The sequence below is a fragment of the Chroicocephalus ridibundus genome, chromosome 2, assembly GCF_963924245.1.
Source record: "Chroicocephalus ridibundus chromosome 2, bChrRid1.1, whole genome shotgun sequence".
Taxonomy (NCBI): Eukaryota; Metazoa; Chordata; class Aves; order Charadriiformes; family Laridae; genus Chroicocephalus; species Chroicocephalus ridibundus.
In genome coordinates, this window is record NC_086285.1 from 118,994,624 (window position 1) to 119,016,700 (window position 22,077).

Here is a 22,077-nt window from a genome sequence, read left to right on the forward strand (position 1 = left end):
AAAACTCACAACAACTCTGTAGGCATCCTTTTAATGTGTTTTCATTTCCAACAACAGCATTTTTCTGTTCCTCATTATGGCCCAAACACTGCAGTGCTTAGCCCTACTGGGTCAAGTTATTTTCTCACTTGGGTTTTACTACTGAATAACACCACTGACTTGGGGAGGATTATTCCACACTTGGACTTGTGTCAGGGGAGAGCAGAACTTGACTTGTGGCAAGACAGCATGGTTTGCTTTCTAAAGCACATTACAAGGGTGTTTCTTCTCACCACACGCCAACCAACACATGCAAGCGGGCTTTCTTACCCTGCCAGAGGAGAATGTTGCCGCACAGGCTATGCCTAGCAGCCCTTGCCTGTGGGGCCAAGTTCTGCTCCCAGTTATATAGTTTTAGATGAAACTTCCGTAGCTTTAAAGCCCAAATTTAGGGGCAGTTTTAACCTCAGCAAGTTTGGAACATGAAGGTGATGAACGTGATACCGTGGAAGGTAACAGACTATCACTTCTGTAATTATAATAAACTCAAACTTCTGATATAGCTCTGCTTTCTAAACGATTTCTAGTCAATATTACTAATGAGCACAAATGTAGTGTTCTCTCCTAAAACTGACCTAAAGCCAGCATGACACAGTTGTAAGTGGAATTCTGCAAGTGCAAGCTAAGGGCATGACTGGGACAAGCAGTGATGGCCTCCTACCTGTAAAGCACACCGGACATTTGAAGGTGCCCCCCATGCCTTCAAAGCTGTGCTCTATCAGGTGGCACTGAAGTTTGGCAGGAGAGTCGAATGTCTGATTGCAGAGTTTGCATTCATGGTTCAGTCCTTCATCTGCAGGAGAAATCAAAGGAAAAGTGAAATTCACCACAGCCCTTACAGCAAGTCCAACATGATCTATGAACTGAAAGAGACTTTTTGTTTTCCTAAGCTCAGGAAACTGGATGCCCCTCAGCACCTACGGCTGCTGAAGTCTTCCCTTACCTGCAAGGCTTCAGAATGTACAAAGCTTTACCCGGCATTAAAAGCACCGATTTTCCACATACAATTAGCACCAAATAGGAATGCAGAGCATTAGACTTCAGTAGGACATGATGAGTAGGACCTGAAACATCATCTCTTAGCAGAGCCACCCGACCACAACTGAGTACATTTGCAAAACAGCGCGTGAGGAATTTAGCACTGATCACACTCCATCCCGTCCACCACGGGCAAGAACTGCGAACGTACGCATTTTTTTGGCACTTGGGCTGATGTGGAGTTTCTCGTAACCAGCGTGAGAGGGGAGGGTAGTTTATACCCTCACATCACTCCTTGCTCCACGTTTCCAGTCCCAGGGGCATACGCAAAACCTATTGCAAGCCGCAGGATTTCCCAGCTCCCTTTCTGACAATCCTAGATTTTTTTCCCCCCTTTATTTGCGTTTCTCCTAACGGCTCAGAAATGTCCCCGTGCGCCTCCTGACGCGGCTTTCCCGTCAAGGTCCTGCAGCTTTAAAACCCTTCCCACTCCCCGCTGCTTGTTCCTCCGCTTCCTCCCATTGTCCTCCGAAGGCCGGCTGGTGCCTGGCACCAGGTTCCCTTCCTGAGGGTGCTGCAGGATTCATCCACTCCGCCATGAGGGCAGTCAACGGCTGTCCTACTTAGAAACAGTTGCTAGGTAAGAAGTGGCTTCCAGCCCTGCTGCAGAGGCCTCAATTCCCACAGCGCCGCTTAGAAAAGGTCCTTCTGTATGTCACCGGTGTGCTACACGAGTAGCATTGATCTCGCAGGTAAATACTGTATCTGATTATTAAAAAATTAAGCGGGAATAAAACACTTGGCGACTGGCACGGCTCCCTACCAAGCGACTGGCACGGCTCCCTGCCGTTTCTCAGGCGAAAAGGAGTGATTTAGGGAGAGCCCCCTGCCCACCCCGAACACCTAAATGCCAGGCTGCCCACCTCCTGCCGAGCGGAGCGAGTGATTAGTGACCGTGATGAGGGACCTTTGTGGTCAGCAGTTGCTGTGGACCGTGAGAGCAGAGACAGTGTTTTTGTACCGCATACAACAACGCTCCTGCCCACCGACGCAAAGCCCAACGTGACACCGCGCCCGTGTAGCTGCGTGGGGCCACGTGCCCGTGTAGCCACACGCCTTCGCAAAATGATCCTTAGTAACTTAATCAGAACTGAAAAAAAATTTCAGTGGTAGCCCTCAGTTTTCGTTTCTCATTAGTCCGAAAGCTAAATTTAGCCTTCGCGTAAGTCACGACATCTTTAGCAAAGGGTGGGAATTTGTGGGCAAGCACAAGCCAAGCCAAGCGGTGGTGGCTGTGCTGCAGGGGGGACTACTGAAAACTACCGTCGTGTGGTTTTCTACGAGGTGTCAGAGCGCTTTCTAATGAGAAGGTACAGAGCAGAGGAAAACCAACAAAGCTAAAAGATTTCCACAAAATCGTGGTTGGGTGGCGGGGTGTCTCTTTTGGAGTAAACAGGTAGAAACACACTGACTGCAACAATTTCTGCCCTGACAACAGTCCGTAACTGGGGAGCTCTATCTCCTCTGAACAGCTAGCTCCCATAATTTTCATATATATGGCAACTCCATTGTCATTCATGATAAAACCATGTTTTTCACGTAGCAACTGCGAGAGGAATGTAGGTCTCCATTCTGGCTCTGTAAAATGGACGCATTGGCACGTGGCCATTTTTTTTAACCCTCCTGTCTTCCTGTCTGTCTTAGTGCCACAGACTGGTGCCACAGGCACGGACAAACATGGCCGAGTGTCGGCTGTGCGCTCACACAGCAAACTGCAGAACTTCCCTTTGTCCTCTATTAAAGCAGTCCTTCATTAAAGCAACGTTCAATGCTCCTGCCTAGCTCCACACGCTGAAGATGGGTGTGAAATGGCAGGCCTGCTCTGGAAGTCAGCTGAAAAAGGCCAGTGGTCCTGTTGATCCTGTGCCTATGGACTACTGCCACCGAGGCAGCAGAGCACAGGCTGCTGAGGTACGCGTCCCATCCAGCCAGGCACTGCTGGCTGAACATATTCTGTGCAGTAGACTCCCAGGGGCAGATTAGGGGTAGGTGACACCTTCTCATCAGGTTGGTGACACCTTTCATAACTCTTCATAGATAAATTAGCAGCCTTTTATCAAATATATGCTAACTATTTCCTTAGCAGGGAAAATTTTAGTGGATTCTCAAGAGCTGCCTGGGATTTGGGGTTTTACACCATCACTGACAAACCCTTCCAGTGTGTTCTGCTTCTGCTACTGTTGAGAGGAGACAAGGATGGCCCACGCAAGCACCGTCAAGGGGAGCATGAGGGAAAAGAACCTGGCACACAGCAGTCCATACATCTAGGAGAGACAGCCACATCCTGCAAGGCAGGCTGTATGCCGCCCTCTCCCAATAGGCAGCAACCCACAGCTGTGGGCAAAGCTGCGGAACAGCGTACTGAAAAGAGAAGGATGGCTCAACAAACCATACATAAATGCCTCTTCTTCCCTGAACTTGCAAATCGATTATGAGGAATGTACAGACTGTCACAGGTGATCAGATAATTTCTCCTGCATTCAGATCCTTGTCATGGTCATTACCAAACAGGTAGTTCTGAAGATGATGCAAGTCCCCACAAAGGGTAATTACAGGCTAGAAAGCCTGTAGAGTGAAGTTTCTTCATCAAACTGTTTGTGCTGATACACACAGTCAAAGCAATTAGGACAAAGGGAGCTCCATCTCAGGATCTTCCACATGTCAAGGTGAAGATAATCGATGCCGATTCTCAAATCACAGAGTTACTGTTGGCAAAGTGTAAATGAACCACACTAATCATTCTTGAGCATGGGAACACTGAACGGAGAGTTCTTCAAACATTCCAAGGGAGAAAGACTTCCTAAAAAGAAATATTTTTATATGGAGCTAGAGAAGACAGAGAAGGCTTTTTTCTCTTTCCATTACCTTAGCTAATGAGAATAAAGTAGGAAGAAAGGCATGCACTCCTGATGCTGAAGCAAACTTTAGTTAGACAGTATTTGTACTTGTTCGAGAAGAACTGAACCCCCTTAAATGACCCTATTGTATTTCCCATATCACTCAGATCTGAGGTGATCCCCTGGTCATAAACATCAAAACCACTTTGATTACTGTATGTTGCAAATCCGATTTTCCTAAAGGCTTATAAACAGGGTTTGAAAAATCCCCTCACCCACTCGCCTGGGGCAGATAGGAAACTTCCCCAGGCAAGAGACATCAATTTGTGCAGAATCTAAGGTTTCTCTTAAAAATAAAATGTTTTTAGTCTCCTAGTTGTAAAGACCGCATTTAAAATATGACTACATTTGTATAACTAATAGAATAACTTTTTTCCTAAGTCCCACTGTTCAGGGAGTTATCAGACCCTCCCCTCATACTCTTTTTCACCCATTTTGTGCACATCACCTGCTCTGCGCTACATCCGCAGAACAAAGGGCAAGGTTCCAGTCCTTGAATTCAAGAACGTGAGACCAGCATGATTTAAATTTAAGGGAGACAGATGAGGTTACAGTATTGTCAGAAGAGCTGGGAGGGCCGGGTTCTGTTCCAAACTCTGACACTAACTTACTCTTATCACCTTGGGCATGACAGTATGGCCTATGTTTCTCAGACTACCCATCTCTAAAGAAGAGGTGTTAATTTTTAATTTCTACTTTAATAGGCTGACCTAATTAGTATCCCTTAAGACTCTTAATGCAACCGGGACAGTGGAGCTGAAGAAGAGTCCAGGACTATCTACCATAGACAGAAGACCCAGAATCACTGCCTTCAAAAAGATTTAAGATAACATGTCTGGGCACACCACTGCCTGCTTGCTTGGGTCACACAGCGCTGCAGAAGGATGAGGGAACAAGGCTTTGTCCCTGCTCTGTTCTCCATAGAGAATTTAAAAGCACGGCCAGCATTTTTTATCTCCCACTGGCATGGAAGAGCCAGGGTGTGGCAGCTCTTGCAAAGGTGCCAGAAATGGAAAGAGGATGCAAAAGGCTCTGTTTACACACTGGCCCCTGTCTAGCTCTTCATGTTTAGCAAACAATTTGATAGGGTGTTATGGAAGTGCAAAGTATGATATCATTAATAAATAAAGGGTGGGTGAAATGTCACATTTTCAGTTTCCCTTTGGGATAAATCTGAAATGGAATGGAGCATCAGACACAGTCCAAGAGGCTCTCCCTCCCTGCAGAACAAAGCTACTGCTCTTTGCTCTTACTCAGGGAAAAAAGAAAAAAAAAGGGGAAAAAAGTGCTGAACAGCTTTAAAAAATTCAATCAAAATAATCTGCTCTTTGGAAAGGTGGCGGCTGACAGTAATTGGAAAATACTGTCTGACTCATTTATTAAAGTGAGATTCAGAGTCAATTGATTTAATAACCATTAGAATATTCTATTAAGGATATAATAGGTTGGCACAGCCCTATTTTTTATTAAGAGTTATAGGTAAGAAATAAGCAATGCTATGGAATTTTAGACAACTGCTGTATGGATTAGCTTAAAAATATGGCTTGCAAAATAGGTGTAAAAGCAGCAACTATCAGGAGGAGGAATAGGAAAGCACATTACAGTGCAAATGAGTTAGCTGAATGATGAAAAAGAAATGAACCTTTAATATAAAGCCTTCACTTTTCCAAATCTAACAGAAAACCATGCGCTGCATTCCCTGGTGTGGTACATCGTAAAACAAGTCAGCACGTCCTTCACATTATGGATCCAACAACTCCATAAGGAAGGCAAGAACAAAGTCCCCACTGTACAGCACAGAACTGCTGCCTACTGTTGCCCTTACGTGGTTAGGATATGAGTTTGGACATGGTTAAGACCTTGCAACATGGATGAGGATGGTTTACCCACTGCTGGTACACGGATGAGTTCGATGCATGGAGAATTTCTGCATAAGTAAATTACTTTCCACTTGTAATCTTTATTCAGATAGTGGGAAAATGTAAACATGAATCAATTCTAAATAAATGCATTTAATATTCATATAAATGTTTAATATTTACACAAATATTAAGTGCTTCAGTGGGGGTAGGTAGATTTTAATTGAGGTGCAGCCCATCACCTCAAGAGCTAACTTGATAACGAGCTATAAAATCAAACAAAATCGGTCTTCGTGCTGAGCATATACTCACATTTAGGGATCCTTTGTCTTTGCACCGGCTACCCACGGTGTGGAGCTACCCAGTGAGCTGTACAGCAGGCGAGATCCCCCCACCCGCACCCCCACTCGAGGTGCTGCTTTGGACGGCCTGGCCCAATTTGTGTTACCAACTCAGCGCACAACTCGTTCATTTCATGGAAGGCCCTGACATTTCAATATACGCTTTAAACAAGTGAAACCCTTTAAGCAGCCTCTAGACTGTGTGTCCCATGTTTATGCTTCTTGCTCTTCAATAAAAACAAAACTAGAGCAGCTACAAGCAAATGTTCACTGGCTGACTTACATGCAGCTGTTAAGTCGGTAACCACTGGGGGCCCTCTTATATTGTCTGATCAACACTACAGCCATTACTGAGTACCAATTTGTAACAGTTTATAAGTAACTCTTTCTCTTATTCACCCTCGAGATTGTCCAGAAGGGTCCTTCTGCCTTTTACTCTGAATAAATCTACAGGCAAAGGTCCAAAGATGATGATGTCCTCCTGGTAAATCACGAGGCTGGGTCCATGCTAAAAGCATCTGCTAAGAAGTAGTGTAAACTCTGCCCTCCACATACAAGACAGGAAAGAAATGGCCTGCAGTCCCTGTATTTTTTTCAGGTTTAGAGCATGCACAGCTCCCACATTCAATGTGTTTTCTTTATAATTTCTTTTTTTTTACCAAGCAAACCATGCCCCTAAACCAACTTCTCCCTCTTCACATTGCTTCCACTCTTCCCCAAGTTAATTTTGTAGCACACATTTTTAAGCCAGAGATCTGAGGAGTAAGGAAGGAACGCCATGGATGACAGCTAACCCCTCGGCTACGTCTCACACAGAGAACCAGGAAAGGACGAAATACACCGTAGAAAACTATAATTTGCAGAGTATACAGCCACCCGTGTTTCCTAGTTTATGGCACTGTGTTTGTCTGCATCTTTTTAATTCTACCGGCCATACACCCACACACTCATCAGCTTCTCCGTGCCACTGGAGACAATCTCATTCCTGCTCCGCATTCGGTCTCAGGGCCCACCACGGTGAGTAAGTGCATGACAAGTCTCCTCACCTGCTAAGAACACACAACACTTCTTCCAAGCCTGGAAGCTGAAATGAAACAGAGCCTGAAGTCTCCAGCACCACGTTCATAATTTCTCCCTGACTGTAATGGTGCTTCTGTCATTTTCAATTTCTCAAACATTATCACAACTCCCCACCATGAAAAACACTGTCCACCACGGTGTTAATTTTGGAAGCTGACATGAAAAGCATGGGAATATAGCGATAAAGAAGGAGACATAGTAAAGGCAAAGCATACAGCTGGAATTTGCCGCAGGAAAAAGAGTGCAGCTGGAATTTACAGCTGTGAGAAGAACCTGTCATGGAAAAAAGGGTCTTTTTAAAGTCCTATCAGTTCCATCCTGTTGGGACAGAATGGAGGATTGGATGGAAAGAGCAAAGTACTCCCGTGTTTCTCCTGCAGTGTCTAGGGCAGATCACCACGTGTTTGGCATCTGCAGGGTGGAGGAAGGAAACACCTTCCTCACCCTCTCGGCGCTGTTATCCTACATTTCCCTGTTGTGCCACACACTCCTGTTTGCACAGGCAGGCCTGCACGTATTTTCTGTGTTTTCTCTTAATATTACTTTTAAGTGAAATCATGTTAGCTAGAGACTGGGAGATTTGACACATCAGGCCGCAACCTGAGCAATGCCTCTCCCCTTGCTTTTTTCCAGTTCAAAATGATTTTTGAGCAAGGCTCTGCCCGTGCCTGAGGAACGAGGTGTCCAAGATGCAAGGAACAATCCTAAACTTTAGAGTCACCAACAACTGCAGCCTCCCAAGGGGAAGGCTGAGACCAGGCTATGAGTCTGTCTTGAAGGACACTCGCCAAGGTTAGAAGGAAGAGGATGGGATACGCGCTGCGCTGTTGAGGCCAGGCCACGCCGGCACCCGGCAGCACCAGGTAGGAAGCCTTAATCAACACGCAGGGAATAAATCCTACACCCTTCTGCAGCGTATTGCTAAAGCTACAGCAAAGGGTGCTGATTGATGGAGTGACAAAGAGCTGGGATCCACCTCCTCAATTAAAGCAAAAGTTCATCTCTCCAGGGCCAGATTTTGAAATTAGATCTGCTTAAGGGAAAGCCAGTCTACTGCATCTTTCATTCCACTGTATTTTTGTCTGAAGCAAGGGATGCATTTCACTTCACCAACTGTTCACTTTTTTGCTTGGTTGCACTCACTTTGGCTGCTTGTAAGTGAACTCTTCTTACCACATGTGCCTTGTATGTTCTATTAAAGCCATGAATTGTCTGGCTTCGGTGAGGCTGGAGGAAAATAAAAAAAGGGCAACTGGCAGGGTCTATTTCTTAATAACTGTCATGTTTTCAGCTCAAGTAAGAACGATTCAAATGCAGCAAATGCCCTCTCCATCAAAGAACAGCATTTTCTGGGCAACTGGCTACCAGGAGAGAGTTCAGGAATCCAGGAACAGGGCTATTCACCAACTGATGGGACATGCATAATTTGCTACTCCTTGTCTGTAACTGCACCAGGAAAAGGTATTAAAATTTGTTCAAAAAAGTCTGGGTTGCATCACATAGCTATACACATTACAAGGTTACACTCCATCATTGCAATAAAATCCCATGTGATAGAGCTTATTTTGGAAACAATTTTACCATGGGATATAAAAAGAAATTTAAACCGCTAGGAATAAGCTGAGTGCTATGAGTTATTTGTAGACAGATGATCCAGCTCAACGTTTACCTTTTCAAAAAGCACTTAGTGCTCACTGATTAAAAACTTGGAGACCGCTCCTTCAAACGCTGGCATAACTAGCTCAGGGGAGCAGGCCTCCTGTCTTACTAGACTCTTGTCTAGACTTTTTGTGGGACTAAATTCTGCCAAACTCTGTGAGAGCAAGCCCTGCATCCTTACACTGCACACTGACAGATTATTATCTGCATATTACAGATAAAAAAACCAAACCCCTGAGCTGCTAAATGTCTGTTTTTCTACCCCAAACAGAGAATGAAAACGCTCTTACGAAGTTCAAGTGGATGAAGAATCAGGTCCTGCTTAATCTGCTGATCTTTATGAACACAGTGTCAGCATTAAGGTCAGAACTGAGTTTTTCTTTGTTCTCTTCTGTGAGCTAAGAGCCTATTTCTTTCTGAGAAGAAAGTTTTCTTGACCAAACCTCCGCTAGTAAAGTAAAATTACAATCTGAATGGCTCTGAGCTTGCCATTAGTTATTAGCCAAGTAGTTATTAACAATTTAATCAAATTGTAGGGTGAAAAAACTAATGAAAATGTCACATTTTTATTCAAAGGAATGAAGAACAGTAAAATGTAAGTAAAAACTTCTGGCTTTTTTAGCACTGTTCATTTCATTTTGATATTTTTGTTCATTGTGTAGGCTACAGTTTGTTTTTATTGTTCTTGCTTTCTGGTTGGAGAATCAGCTTTCTCTGTTAACTGATGTCAAACACCTACTAGTAATGCCCACCCATCTGGGACTACTGGAACTGGAGGAAGTACAGGTATATCTACTTTAAAGTACTGCACAAAGAAAACACAAATTGTTAAACTAGGAGAGGATATTTCACGTTGCATAAAATAAATGTTACCTGTTCTAAATTTAGGGGTATTGGGAAAACATCTTGCATGGAGACAATTAAAGTGTCAATATTAATCCCACACTACAGTGGACCAGCAGTAGAAATTATGTTTTGTACATAATTCTTTTGTTCTGAGTATACAGAAAGGGTCAGAGTTGCCTTTCTCTTGGCGTGAAGCCATTAGATGCCTGGAAGTTAAAGTCTCTAAATGCTGAAATGCTGTTTATCCAACCTACAAAGAATTGTCTGCTTACTCTTAAAAGACGGGGAAAACAGAAAAAAAGAATAGAATAGAATAGAATAGAATAGAATAGAATAGAATAGAATAGAATAGAATAGAATAGAGCAGGGCTGAGTTTTCCTGTGTTACTGGATCTTTGAATTGACAGTGTGAAGAAATAATAGTGCTCCTCATATTACCTAATGCACCAGATACTTTTGATAATTTTCTCCAAATCTGAATGCCATTATATGAGTGAAAGATTATTTGGCATCTTCTTACATAGGTGAGGGACACTGAAATGAGTGGCAATTGCTATGATATTGATCTGACTCTTAAACTCATTTAGGGGTGTATCAGCTTCCTGCTTTCTTTCCTCTTAACCTTCATCTCCCCTCCCCCAGCCCTCAGAAAAATCAGGGAGGAAGAAGCAGTTCAGGCCATTAAGGCCCTCAGGTCTATGCTGATAACTGGGCATTTAATTAGATTCTTTTCACCCGAGCAAACTGCTTTGCCAGTTAGGGGAGATCTCCTTGTACAGCAATGTATTAAAATGATAAAGTTCCATTTAATGTAAAGTATTATTTATATTGCTCGTCTGACTTAGTTTGCTGCTTTATTTTGGAAAGCATGAGAAAGCTCAGTTTTAATTTGCACTAACCTTTCCTTATGTCTCTCTTTGATCCTGCTATAAAGCAAGCAAGCAGCTTTGGGCTCACATATCAAAAACCAGACCAGACTTCATTCTAAACCTACTCCACTCTCCTTCCCACTTTCTCTGCTGGTACTGAGACTTCACACTGAGCTGAACAAACAGCTGTTGGGATTTCTATATTAAAAGTTCTTCATTTGTGGATAAGAGAATAATGAGGGCCAATTAGTTATTTTTCCTCCATTTGTTACACGTTTGTGAGTTGGCTTTTTTTAAAAAAACCCCCAACTTTAAATGCCACTTTTGCAGATATATTCCACCTCCTCATCAAATCTAATTCCTCACTGAAGCAACGACATCATTTTCCAGTATTCGAGCAGTTGAGGAGTGGTGCCCAAGAACATTCCTGCTCTCGAGTGAACTTTTCAGGTAGCAGAATGGAAAGTTATGAACACGAAATAACGAGGAAAAACAACAGAGTAGAAGAAACAGAGAAGAATTGGCTGAAATGAGATGTATCCTTGACAGGCAAATACCGGTTGGGGAAGGAGAACAGAGATAGTAGCAACAATAAAGAAAAAAAGGAGGTAGACTGAAAAGGCTGATGAAGGAGAAGAGGTGGCGAGCATTAGCAGGAAAAGGGCATGAAACCTAGCTGGAGGTGAAGATGGAAAATAAAGCCTCGATTTAACGCTCACTCAAATTTCACTGAAGAGATACAGAGAAGCATTCATTTTCAGACAGAGCTTGGCTAATTTAGTGGAGCTCCAATGGCTCCAATAATGATAGATGTATTTTTACAGCCAAATGTCTCAAGCCAACAATGCTACCACTATATAATTAATAACAATAAGCAATTAAAAAGAACAGCAGGTTACAAGTATAAGGCATCAGACTATATTACCAAAGGAAAAAAATACAGCACTATTATGAGAAAAATAAATGTATAGGCTGACAGGTCAGTGTATATCCTCTCTAGATAAAACTTATAGAGCTGGACAAAAATGTGGCGTAACATTAAATGACTATGAGGTGATTAACATCACTGAAAAACCAAAAAACACTTGTAAGACTCTGAGGAAATGTGAAATGCGATATGAAAAACATGCCTGTAACAGCAAGTGAGAGGTGGCTGACCACTGGAAGGCGTTACCCTTTTACTAAGACATATTCTAATAAATAACTTACAAGACTGCATTTGTTGGCCGAAATATTCTCCGAAAGGCCCACTGAGTTTTCATTGTGTGCATGAGTATGTGTGTGTCAGTTCATTGAAATAAGACGAGGCAGGAAAAAAAGAGGAATCCAAGAAGAAAGGGAGGAGGGAGGATTGAAACTGCACTTGGGAGGAGCGGGGCCAAGGGGGTCAAGAGACGTGGGGTTTTGCTGGCGTTTCTCCCACCCCCTTCTTTAAAGCCCTGGGGGATTGGGCAAACTCCAAATTCCCCCTCTCCCTCTCTTCCACACCCCCTTCTTCCTGAAACCCACTACTGGACACCTCTCCTTTTGGAGATGCCCCTGTGGGAGCCGAGCCTCGGCAGGGCCAGGAGGGGGCAAAACAGGCTGTCGAGGCAGTTCCACCTCTAGTGAAATCCCCTTCGGAGACAGCGAGGGTCCGGAGCTGAGACCTCATCCCTGCTCTGTTCTGCCTATGAGCCGTTCAGACTCTCAGGAGAACTGCGAAACTATGGCGTTCCATCCGAAGCCGACCCGGTCCAGCCCCACAGGGCTGTGGGTACACGCACAAGGCATCTAGCAGTCACCGAAACCAAATTTATTAATGCCAAGCCCTGCAAAATCAGGAGCACGGTTTAAAAATCATGAGGTTCAACCAAGTGTATGTCTGGAATTCTGCACTGGACATTCAAGTTTGGGCAGTTTCCCCTCAGAGGGCTTCTCTGTAACGAGGAAAGCAGGTATTTGATTTTTTTATAATGAAGACTGAGATTTTGATGCAGTACTGTCATTTCAGGGGCTCAGGTTGAAAAAGAAGCACTGAACATTGTGAGACTTGTGATCAAATTGTGAAACTGTGAAACCTAATTTACCCAAATGAAATGGGGGACACAAAATTAATTCAGATAAATGAGGATTTTGAATAAGCAAGGGACTATTTAGTCCTTTTAATACACATCCTGGGACACAACCTCATTACAGATCAGGAGTGTTGTGCTGTGAGTTTGTGTCAGAGTGGAAGTGTCACTGACACAACAAATAAAACCAAAAATATCCTACTCCCTGATCGCTTATTTTGTGTTTCCATACGCACGCTACACGAGCCTGAAGAATAATTAACACTGCTGAGAAGAAGCAGCAACAGTGGATGAGTCTCACTACAGCAGACCTCTCATCATAGCAGAAATACAAATGTACTAGTTATCGTAACTGTGTTATGTTAAGTAGACCTTTGCCCCACATTATTATAAGTTAGAGGAGGGAGAGGGGAAAAGGAATATGATATCAGCGTTCTTGATATTTTATTTATCCACACACACTGTTGACACAGTTGAAGAATAAGCAGAAGAATGGAAGGGGACACACAAAGTGCTCGTGGACCCAGGTTTTTTCACATTTAGTCAGGGAAAAGAAGACTGCCAGGAAGATAGCCATCCCTTTTACAGAGTACTCCCAAGCACTACTTCCCCCCCCTGCCCCCCCCCCAAAAATTAAAATATTTCTACAGCTACCATATGGACCTACAAAGATGCTGTGGGCATCTTTACTGTGGGCAAATTTTTAATTTCTTCACTTTACAACAATTTGTCCAAGAACTGAGTAGGTTCATTTAAGCTACCTTTTAAATATCGTATACCCTGATTATGTGACAAAGGCCAGCTCCACAGGATTTTGTTTCCATCATCAACCTCTTGATGATATTAAGCAATAAAAGTATTTCGTAACACAATTGTACAAGATATGCATTTAACTTGCCTGGTCTTTTCTTTTTGAAAGCCAGAGGGCCATCGTTTGGAAGCCGTGACTGTTTAAAACAAAGTATCTTCATCACAAACCTTGCATGCAGCAAGTTTCTGTACTTATTCGGCACATTATGCTTATCTGTCCGTCTTTTTCCAAACAAAGTGGGGAAAACAAGCATCCGAGGCGCAAAGACGTAAAGCAGATAGAATATATCCCCAAGTCCCTTCAATTGCCTCCTTCACCTCACTCAAGAAGCAACTTTTAATTTATTAAACATGGAGGTGAGCGGAGGGATTTAACACTAGGCAGGATCTGAACAACAGAAAATAAGGTCAAGGAGAAGTATTACCCCTTTAGTCATATTTGGAAAAACAGGGGCATTTCAGCAGTCCAAAAAAGAAAAAAAAAAGGGACGGTGAGGAGAGAGAGAGAGAGCAAACTCACTTGTTATGCCTTGTATCACTCTGAGCAGCAAGAACCCACTGTTAGATTTGGTAATGCATATTGCTAAGAGAGAAGCATACAGATTTTTGATGCCGTGACACTTTCACAAATAAGCAACATAGTTTGTCGATGTTCTGATTGCTGGACTCAATATCTGATATGGCAGCAGAGAAGAAGAAAAATTGCTGTGTTACACCCATGAAAATGATACAGCAGAAAAGGTGGGAAGCCTGTAGTTCAGCTGGGCACGAGAAACCAAAGGTCAGGACTGAAAATAATAGCTGATGAAGAATACCTGCAGAGCAGCAGGCAAACTGAGGTGGGGCAACCGAGCTGAGAGCCATACTCGCAAGCCATCTACCAACCCCCGTCTCCTTCCAACATTTCATATATGTGACTGACACACCCTTCCTCTCCCCCAAAAGATAAAATAACAACAAGCTGGCTATGAAGAGAAAAAAAAATAACTTGAAAGTGAGCTACAGCAAACAGAAAGTTGGCCGACATACCAAAACACCAGCGTTTCTTGGAAAATAAACCACTCTGAAGGCCTCAGTAAAAAGTGGCAATAGCAGGAAAATTCCAAATTAAAGTGGTTGCTTTGCCCTTAGTTCGCTGTGTTGGTAAGGTATTACATCATGTACAGTACATTATCTTTGAATCACACGTTCTGTTCCCTGTGTGCCCAGATGAAAACTCTGTCACATCATGGTAAGTCAAAAATACCTGCCAAATAACAGGTATCTTCCACCTTTAATTCCATGAAAGGCCCACGTGAAAGAAGTACGTGTTGCATTGCCAAGGTTTGCAGGGATGTCTCTTCCCAGCAGTAGAAAACAAATCAATGTCAGAAGGGAAGAGTTTGCCTACAATCCTGAACATGTGTTTGCATTTGTGTTAGAAAAACAGGGGAAAGCTAGAAAACACTGCAAGTATAATGATTTCAAGCATAAGGAAAATATAATATGATGCAACTCTTACAGGGTTCATGCAATAAGTAACAAATGTCAGTTCTTAGGGCGACCTGATCATTTTACCTCTTATACTAAAAAGAGGGCACATGGGGGTTGACTGATGTCAGCCAAGCAAACACCAGTGGAGCATGCAGTTGTTCATCCTGGATAACTTAGGCTGCATGTTTTGTAATGTATTTTTTTAAGATGCAACACGAATGGTACCTTCAAAGGCAGCTTGATTTCTCAACCCCAGCGACTGCCAGGGGAAGTTGGCTGCCCATCTGCATTTACGTCCCTTTAAAAGCAAATGCACCTCTCTGCTGTGGAACGGCAGAAGAAACTCCCTTTCTGCCCCCTCTGCCCCCTGCCCATGCATCCCATTTCCCCAAGCCCCCTCACTGCTTTCACCCAAATATAAATAAAAAGGAAGATCTGCTTCACTACATTTGCTTGCATTAATTGATGTTAAAAAAGTCTGTTAAAAATAAAGCCCAGCAGTGACATTTTTCTTTGCTAAAGCACGATAGCAGCACATTACAAACATTACAAAAAGGTCCCCTGGTAGGATTGTGAAGTTCCACTCTGGCAGTAAAATGCATCTACTGTATGTTCCCTGATTTATTTATTTATTTATTTATTTTTTAACGCAGGATGTGTCACAAATGCAGACAAAACTCCCTGGCTCAGCAGCTGGGATGCCATACTGAATGGGAGAAGTGGTCAGGCACCGTGTATTTTTAGCATTCGTTTTACCCCGGTCAAATAAGCGATCCTGTTTACCGGTGGCAATGACGCTCGCAGCTATTCAGTCCCAACTTGACATTTTCCCTATGGCTGCACCTCTCTTGCTTTTGCAGGAGTTGGGTGGTTCTGAAGGACACGACACTTTGTGCCCAGAGGCCCTTTTGACATTTTAGAACAATGCATTCATCAGGCTGCTAGTCTCCTGAGGTACACCCGGAGCAGGAGGAAAACCAAGGAACCACAGAACCCAGCTCACACACCCATTCTCCAAGAAATCTCTCCCTCTGCCAGCTGACATACGGGTTTTCTGGAAAACAGTTTCAAGCCAAGTAAAAGACTGCATTGCCTTCAGGGAAGGTGAGTACAGATGCTAAATTAGGCCTGGCAGGGTTGCAAAAGTGGGGAGAAATAGAAACAAAGGGGTCAATTGTTTTCATGTCCCTGGTGTTGCCTACCAGGATAAATATAGCCTCTCCTCTCTTGCCTCTCTCCGTATTCAGGGCTTTGTAAAATGCCCTGGTATCCGCAGGATCGGGTCTCAAATCCTGCTGCTTGCATAAGCTTTGCCAAATCCTTAATGCCCAGTCACTTGAATCTTCTTAAAAATGTATTTTTCTAGACCATCTGAAGATGTCTATGAGCAAAAGAAATGCTGGCAGGTTAAGTCGTTCCATGGCTGTAACCTGTTAAGAGTCTGAAGGGATGAGAAGAACAACAGAATATGCTGTCACCTGGCCTTGTTACCTGTTCCCCACAGCTCACACTATATTCCAGGCGGGTGGCCCCATCCCAGAGAACGTGTCTGTGTGAGAACAAGCGCCTAGGAAAGAATGGGACTGGGAACACTGAATAAGGCACACATATTTGTGTTCTTTTTTTTCTGAAACAAATAATCACTCCAGGCAAGCATGGTAGAACTTAGAACTTAGATTTTGAAGAGGACAAAAAGCTGGACAAGGTAGAGCTGTGCAGGGGTCCTGACAGCTTTTCTTCAAAGCACAAGAGCCCCGTGACAAAAGATAACAGGACATTGGCTGTGACTCCAGAAATAGGTGTTCAAAGCCAGGAGCACTAGAAGAGCACAGAGGTAGGGATGCAGGTATCTCAAAAGGGAGCGTAGGTAGGGTTGGACAGAAATCTTTGAAAATCATCACAAGATGATGTAAGTAAACCACATAAATCAGTATCCAAAACCAGCTTGGTGGCTGCATTTGTCTAGTCTGAGGAAAAGCAACATGGTTAAAATGAAATATAACTTGGCTTCTAATAAGAGAACTGGCTGTAGAGGTGGAAAGAAATGGAGAGATCTTTGAGATGATGAGAAGGAAAAAGCAGTGGGATTTGGAGATGGGAATGGATGGATTAACAGAGCAAAAAGGAGCCAAAAATAACAGTGGAGGAATATTGAGAGAACGTTACTGACAGGTGTCTGCTAGTTATAATTATATATCTCTTCTAATGCCAGTGTTATATTAGACTCTATATAAACACAGATATCATTTCTGTCTTTGACGCTCCTAATCAAAAGAGAAGAAGAAATACTTTCTGCTCTTTTGCAGGACTTAACAGTCAAGCATTGAATGAACTGCGCTGGAGAAAGAGAAAGTGGAAGGGCAGCAATATAGACACGTGTATCAATAAAACATACAGGCATATGCATTTCAAATTGCATACAGAAATGATGCCTGAACTACTACTGCTTCAGCAGGACTACTCCTTAAATTTTGACTAACTCCTTAAACGATAGCCAGAGCAAGTCTCTCATATCAACCTGTATGAGAAGGAGTAGGCATTTTTCCCCTGATCCAAGCCTAATGGGGCTGCACGGGAGAAGTGGAGATGCTTTCATGAGAAGCTGGCAAATACCTTTTTTCGAGCCTGCAGTCAGTTTGATTGACCTCTTTTACCAGCAAAATAACTGCAGCCGCAACCAGCTACAATTAGGTGCTTAGTAATGTGTTAACAGGTAGCTATGCAAGCAAAAATGGAATCCAGTCAAGCCAAGCTGAACTTTGATCCTCAAGGTATCTTTTACAAAGCGGCACCAAGGGACTATGTTTTTTCCTTTGCAGCTTTCACACTGATACTATCACAACAATTAGTGCTTTTGAGACAACGCTGGTGGGATTGACAGCTGGCTGATGACACAGCACAGCTTGGAGACTGCCATTAGATCATCACTATTGACAGGTTATCCACTTGCTCCTCACTAGCGAAAAGTTATTCTGTCTTTTGGCAATTGCAACTTATTCTTGAAATAGGCCTCAAACCAAGCATCTTCCACGGTTTTGTATTAGTCACACGTAAACTGGTAACACAACTGTCCCCAGACTGTGTTTCATAAAGGGCAATGCTGATGCTTTAATACCATCATTACAGACACCCTGTAAACGTTTTAAGGCAGACTTTCTTGCAAACATATGGAAAAATTGCTGGACTAGGATTTTCATTAATCCTTTTAACTGCTGTTGAAACTATGGAAAAGCGAGTATGTGCATACATATGCACACACGTGTATCCGCTTCCATGTCAAATTCACAAATCTATACAAAGGAGCAGGGAACTATTGTAAAGATCAGCGAGTGAGATGGCTCTGCATAGGAAAGAAATTGTAGTGCAGTGAGAGCATCCCAGCTGAGCAGAAGGAGAAGATGAACACAAGTTAACCAAAGATTAAGAACAAGCAAACAATTCTACACGAACCGGAAAGAAGACAGACTTGCATTCTCCAGATTTGTGTTTCCTGGCTGATTGACTCTGTGTCCAAGAACGTACATACGGAAGGTCTCTCCCAGGTCCTATTTTTCTGGTTTCTACTACAGAATCCGTAATGTTTAGAAAGGGCTGAATCTCAGCATACAGTTTTTTCCTCTCCAGGAACACTATACAGATTGCAGTCCTCCACTCAACTGCACTCTCACAAAAGGGGTAGAAACACAGCTCTCTGAGCCCTCTCTCCTTCTCTCAGACATGAACAAAACAGGGAGGACTGACACCTGGACAGACGAGTACTTGGGACATGTGACTGCTGCATAGGCACAGTATCCTCAAGAAACAGGGCTTCGTACATATGTTGAGCTTTCAGGCTTGTCAGCAATATGAAGAACAGTGTTTTAAAGATACATCTTTTAGTTAGTTATCACTCTGGGTGAGGCGTGGGGAAGGGAAATTCTCTGCTCTCCCAGATGTCCCAGGATTGTCACTCTATTGCCACCTCCTACAAGTCCCACCCAGTGCAGAGCAGCCTGGCTGATCCCAGGTGACCCTGGCACTCATCCTCATGCCTCACTTTACGGTATAGGGGCGAAAAAACCCCCAAACAGAGCATATTCTTCATGGTCAGCCTGGCTGACATCCATTGAGCTCACCTGATGTATGGTTTGGGATGTGAAGTCACTGTTAGAAGGCCAGTCTGCAGTTATTTACCAAAAGAGAGAAGTGCTATTTCCTTCGCAAGGCGAGCATGCAGAGCGCCTTTGCAAGCACTTGGGGCCGGGGCTGCTTTTTGCACGTTTCTGTGTATCACTGCATGTTACTGTGGTGCTGGTACAGGACTCCACCAGAACTGCACTGAATTCCCTGAATGCTGGTTTGTTTTTCCCCACCCATGCAACAAAGGAAGCCAAGCCAAGGGCTTCTTCCTGCACGCTCCACAGCGCCTCATGATCACGCTGAATTCCCAAGGTGCTGGCGGGTATCCAGCATCTCACATGTCGCTCTGAGACCCTGCTGAATGAGGCCCTCACAGCAGACTTCTGATTGGCACTATTGCTTTCCAGGACTTCAGAACAGGGCTACCCACGATGGTAGAGCTTGGTATGTTCCGTCGAAACACAGAAAAGGCAAAAGCCTAAAGCAGCAAAATACTAAATCAAAACAGGCAGTGGGCACTGGCCTCTCCTGCCGGTTACGGATGTCAGCCACTGTTTCATGATAATGCCTTGATAGCCTTCTCCCTTCAGTAAAATGAAACGTGTCTTTCCTCGAGGAGTGGGCAGGGAACTAGAAAAAGGCTAATCACTTTCAAAAGTATTAAAAAAAAATATCTCTATCTATCTATATGGATAAAGAAAAGTCCAAGTCTTTCTAATTTGGAGAAATCATCTCATGGAGCATACTAGACAGTTGCTAGGGGCCTCTGACTGAGGGCTCCTGGGTCTTCTCCATACCTTTGATCTGCATTATGAAATGTTAATGTCCACCACGTCAGGACTTGTTACATAAACATACCCTTTCTCTAACTGCTCAGTCCTGCCCATTGCAACTTCCATTCATATTATCCATTTATATTTAAATGCTGACTTGGAGCTTATACCCAGAAGCACTGACATTTTTAAACAGGAGTAGCTAAACTAGGGTAAACTGCTAAATATAATTTATTGATGATAAAGAGCTGGGTTCAGATTAAATTCCAGCAATTTAATAATGAACACATTCACATCCTGCATCCGGAATATGTATATGTATGTGTTTTCCCCTCCTCATTTAACTGGGAGAAGGGGGTCTCGGAATCTGTGATTTCCTGTTGATTAGATATGAAGCAACCGCAAGCACATATTTTTGATATCTCTATTAACAGACTGTTCATGTCTAACTGCAAAACTTGGTTGCACTTCTCTCAACATCTTTGCCCAAGACAGACCAGTAAACACAATTCCTCTCTCTATAATTAGCCTTTTCTCTAAGGGCCCTGAAGTAAGTCTGCATGCCGTAGATTTAATATCCAGTGCTATATCCATATGTGCTGCCCTTGCCTGGTCCCAGAGCATATAAACTCCCCTATTAGCAGCCTTGACTGCTTAATTATGCAGATTTTTTTTGTACCCGCCTGCCTGTAAAATTACTGTGTCTAACCTTTTTTTTCTCCCTCCTCTTTGCACCATGCTGGCCATTCTAATGAAATCGGCATAGGGGAAAGGGCCTGATTTGCAGTTATGGAGGCTGGATCGCGCTGGCAATCTGTCCTTAGTGGGAGTTACAAAAGAAGTCAAATGCCTTCATCTGGTTCTCCCCTCTCATCCCCAAGGTGATTGAGTTCACTTCCTGATGCTTCCCAAGTTTTCCTCGGGCTGTCCAATCAGCGCATCCACCAGGGAGCCCAGCCTAGCTTGCAACAGTCTCCGTATCTAGTTACAGCCCCACCAGGGACAGTCAACTATCCACCCCCAAGCCTTCAGATGAAAACCTTTTCTAACAAGGCCGCCCAGCGCCAATGAAATAACACACATCTGCATATCCACTGGGTCCCATGTTTCTTGTGCTCATGGATTATGTATCTTGCAGCCTCTAATAAAGAAATGCAGTTCTTTGTTTAATGTTTATCTTGTGCTTGTTAAGCAAATGCTAATGTTGTATCAGAATGCTTTAGTGCTATTTGGGTTTTTGGTGATTTACTACAAGACAATCTGCTGTGAAGTAAATTTAGAGGGGAGGGGGAAGGAAAAAAAAAATCATTCCGGCTGAAAGAGAGAGAGAGAGAGAGAAAGAGAAAATGGTTTGACAGAGAAGGAGCAAGAGGCAGAGGGAAAGACAGAGGGAGTGAGACGGGAGAGCGAGCGCAACAGCTCCTGGTATGACTTCCCTAACCCCCGGCTGACATGCCCACTTCATCACTAGCCAGTCCGATACCTGGAGGTACAGAATCAACCCAGTACGATTTCCAAAAGGGATGAGATGATAACTTCCCCTTCAGTGATAAGGTAAACAGTGTCCTGAAGGGTAAACAAAAAATAAAAAAGCCCCTTTTGTTGTCTGCCTTTGTGCCCTGATGGTTAGCACTGTGCTGTGTTATTCACGGACCACAGGGAAGCCCTAGATTTAATTGTTCATGCCTGGCTCTGCTAGAAATGGGCAAAAGAGAACATAAAGTATTCAGAATCCCCTTCTCCAAATTATTTTTTCTTCCCTCCCCCCTTCGGGAGGGGGGGAGAGGAGATTTGGAAGCTGATGAACAAACGAATGTCCTCTATTTACCCTTTGGCAAGACAGAATATAGATATCCACAGTGCTAAGCGCTCCTGTCAGTCTCCGTTCAATTCCTTCAACCCTGTTTTGAAAGAAGATGTAAGTTCTGGACTTCTGTTTATTTTTCTTCTACAAATGAATCAGGGTCAATAAAACGCGGATCTCCAAAAGAAGGAGACTTGAGCGCTAACTAGAAATGCAGCTCCCCACATACCCCCCTTTCATACTACAACATCCTTTTTAGCGACTACCCTTTGTCACAAAGATCAGATGATTTTACGGACTGCATGAAATAAGGTTGCACAGTATCCCCAGGGTCAAACCAGAATTACAGATTGAAAGACTTTGAGGACAAACAATTCTACACCTTCAACGTGACAGAAGTCCAAAAGATCCAGACA

At 43.5% G+C, this 22,077-nt stretch overlaps 1 protein-coding gene across 9 annotated transcripts in view; it reads right to left on the bottom strand.

Moving 5' to 3' along the window:
- Positions 1-22,077, bottom strand: part of ZNF521 (zinc finger protein 521) — a 239,752-nt gene that overhangs the window by 31,188 nt on the left and 186,487 nt on the right. For all 9 annotated transcript variants that reach the window (XM_063326739.1, XM_063326747.1, XM_063326740.1 and 6 more), the window contains one exon: positions 701-832. In XM_063326739.1, coding sequence (XP_063182809.1) covers positions 701-832 — 132 coding nt within the window. The remainder of the gene's footprint in view (positions 1-700; positions 833-22,077) is intronic.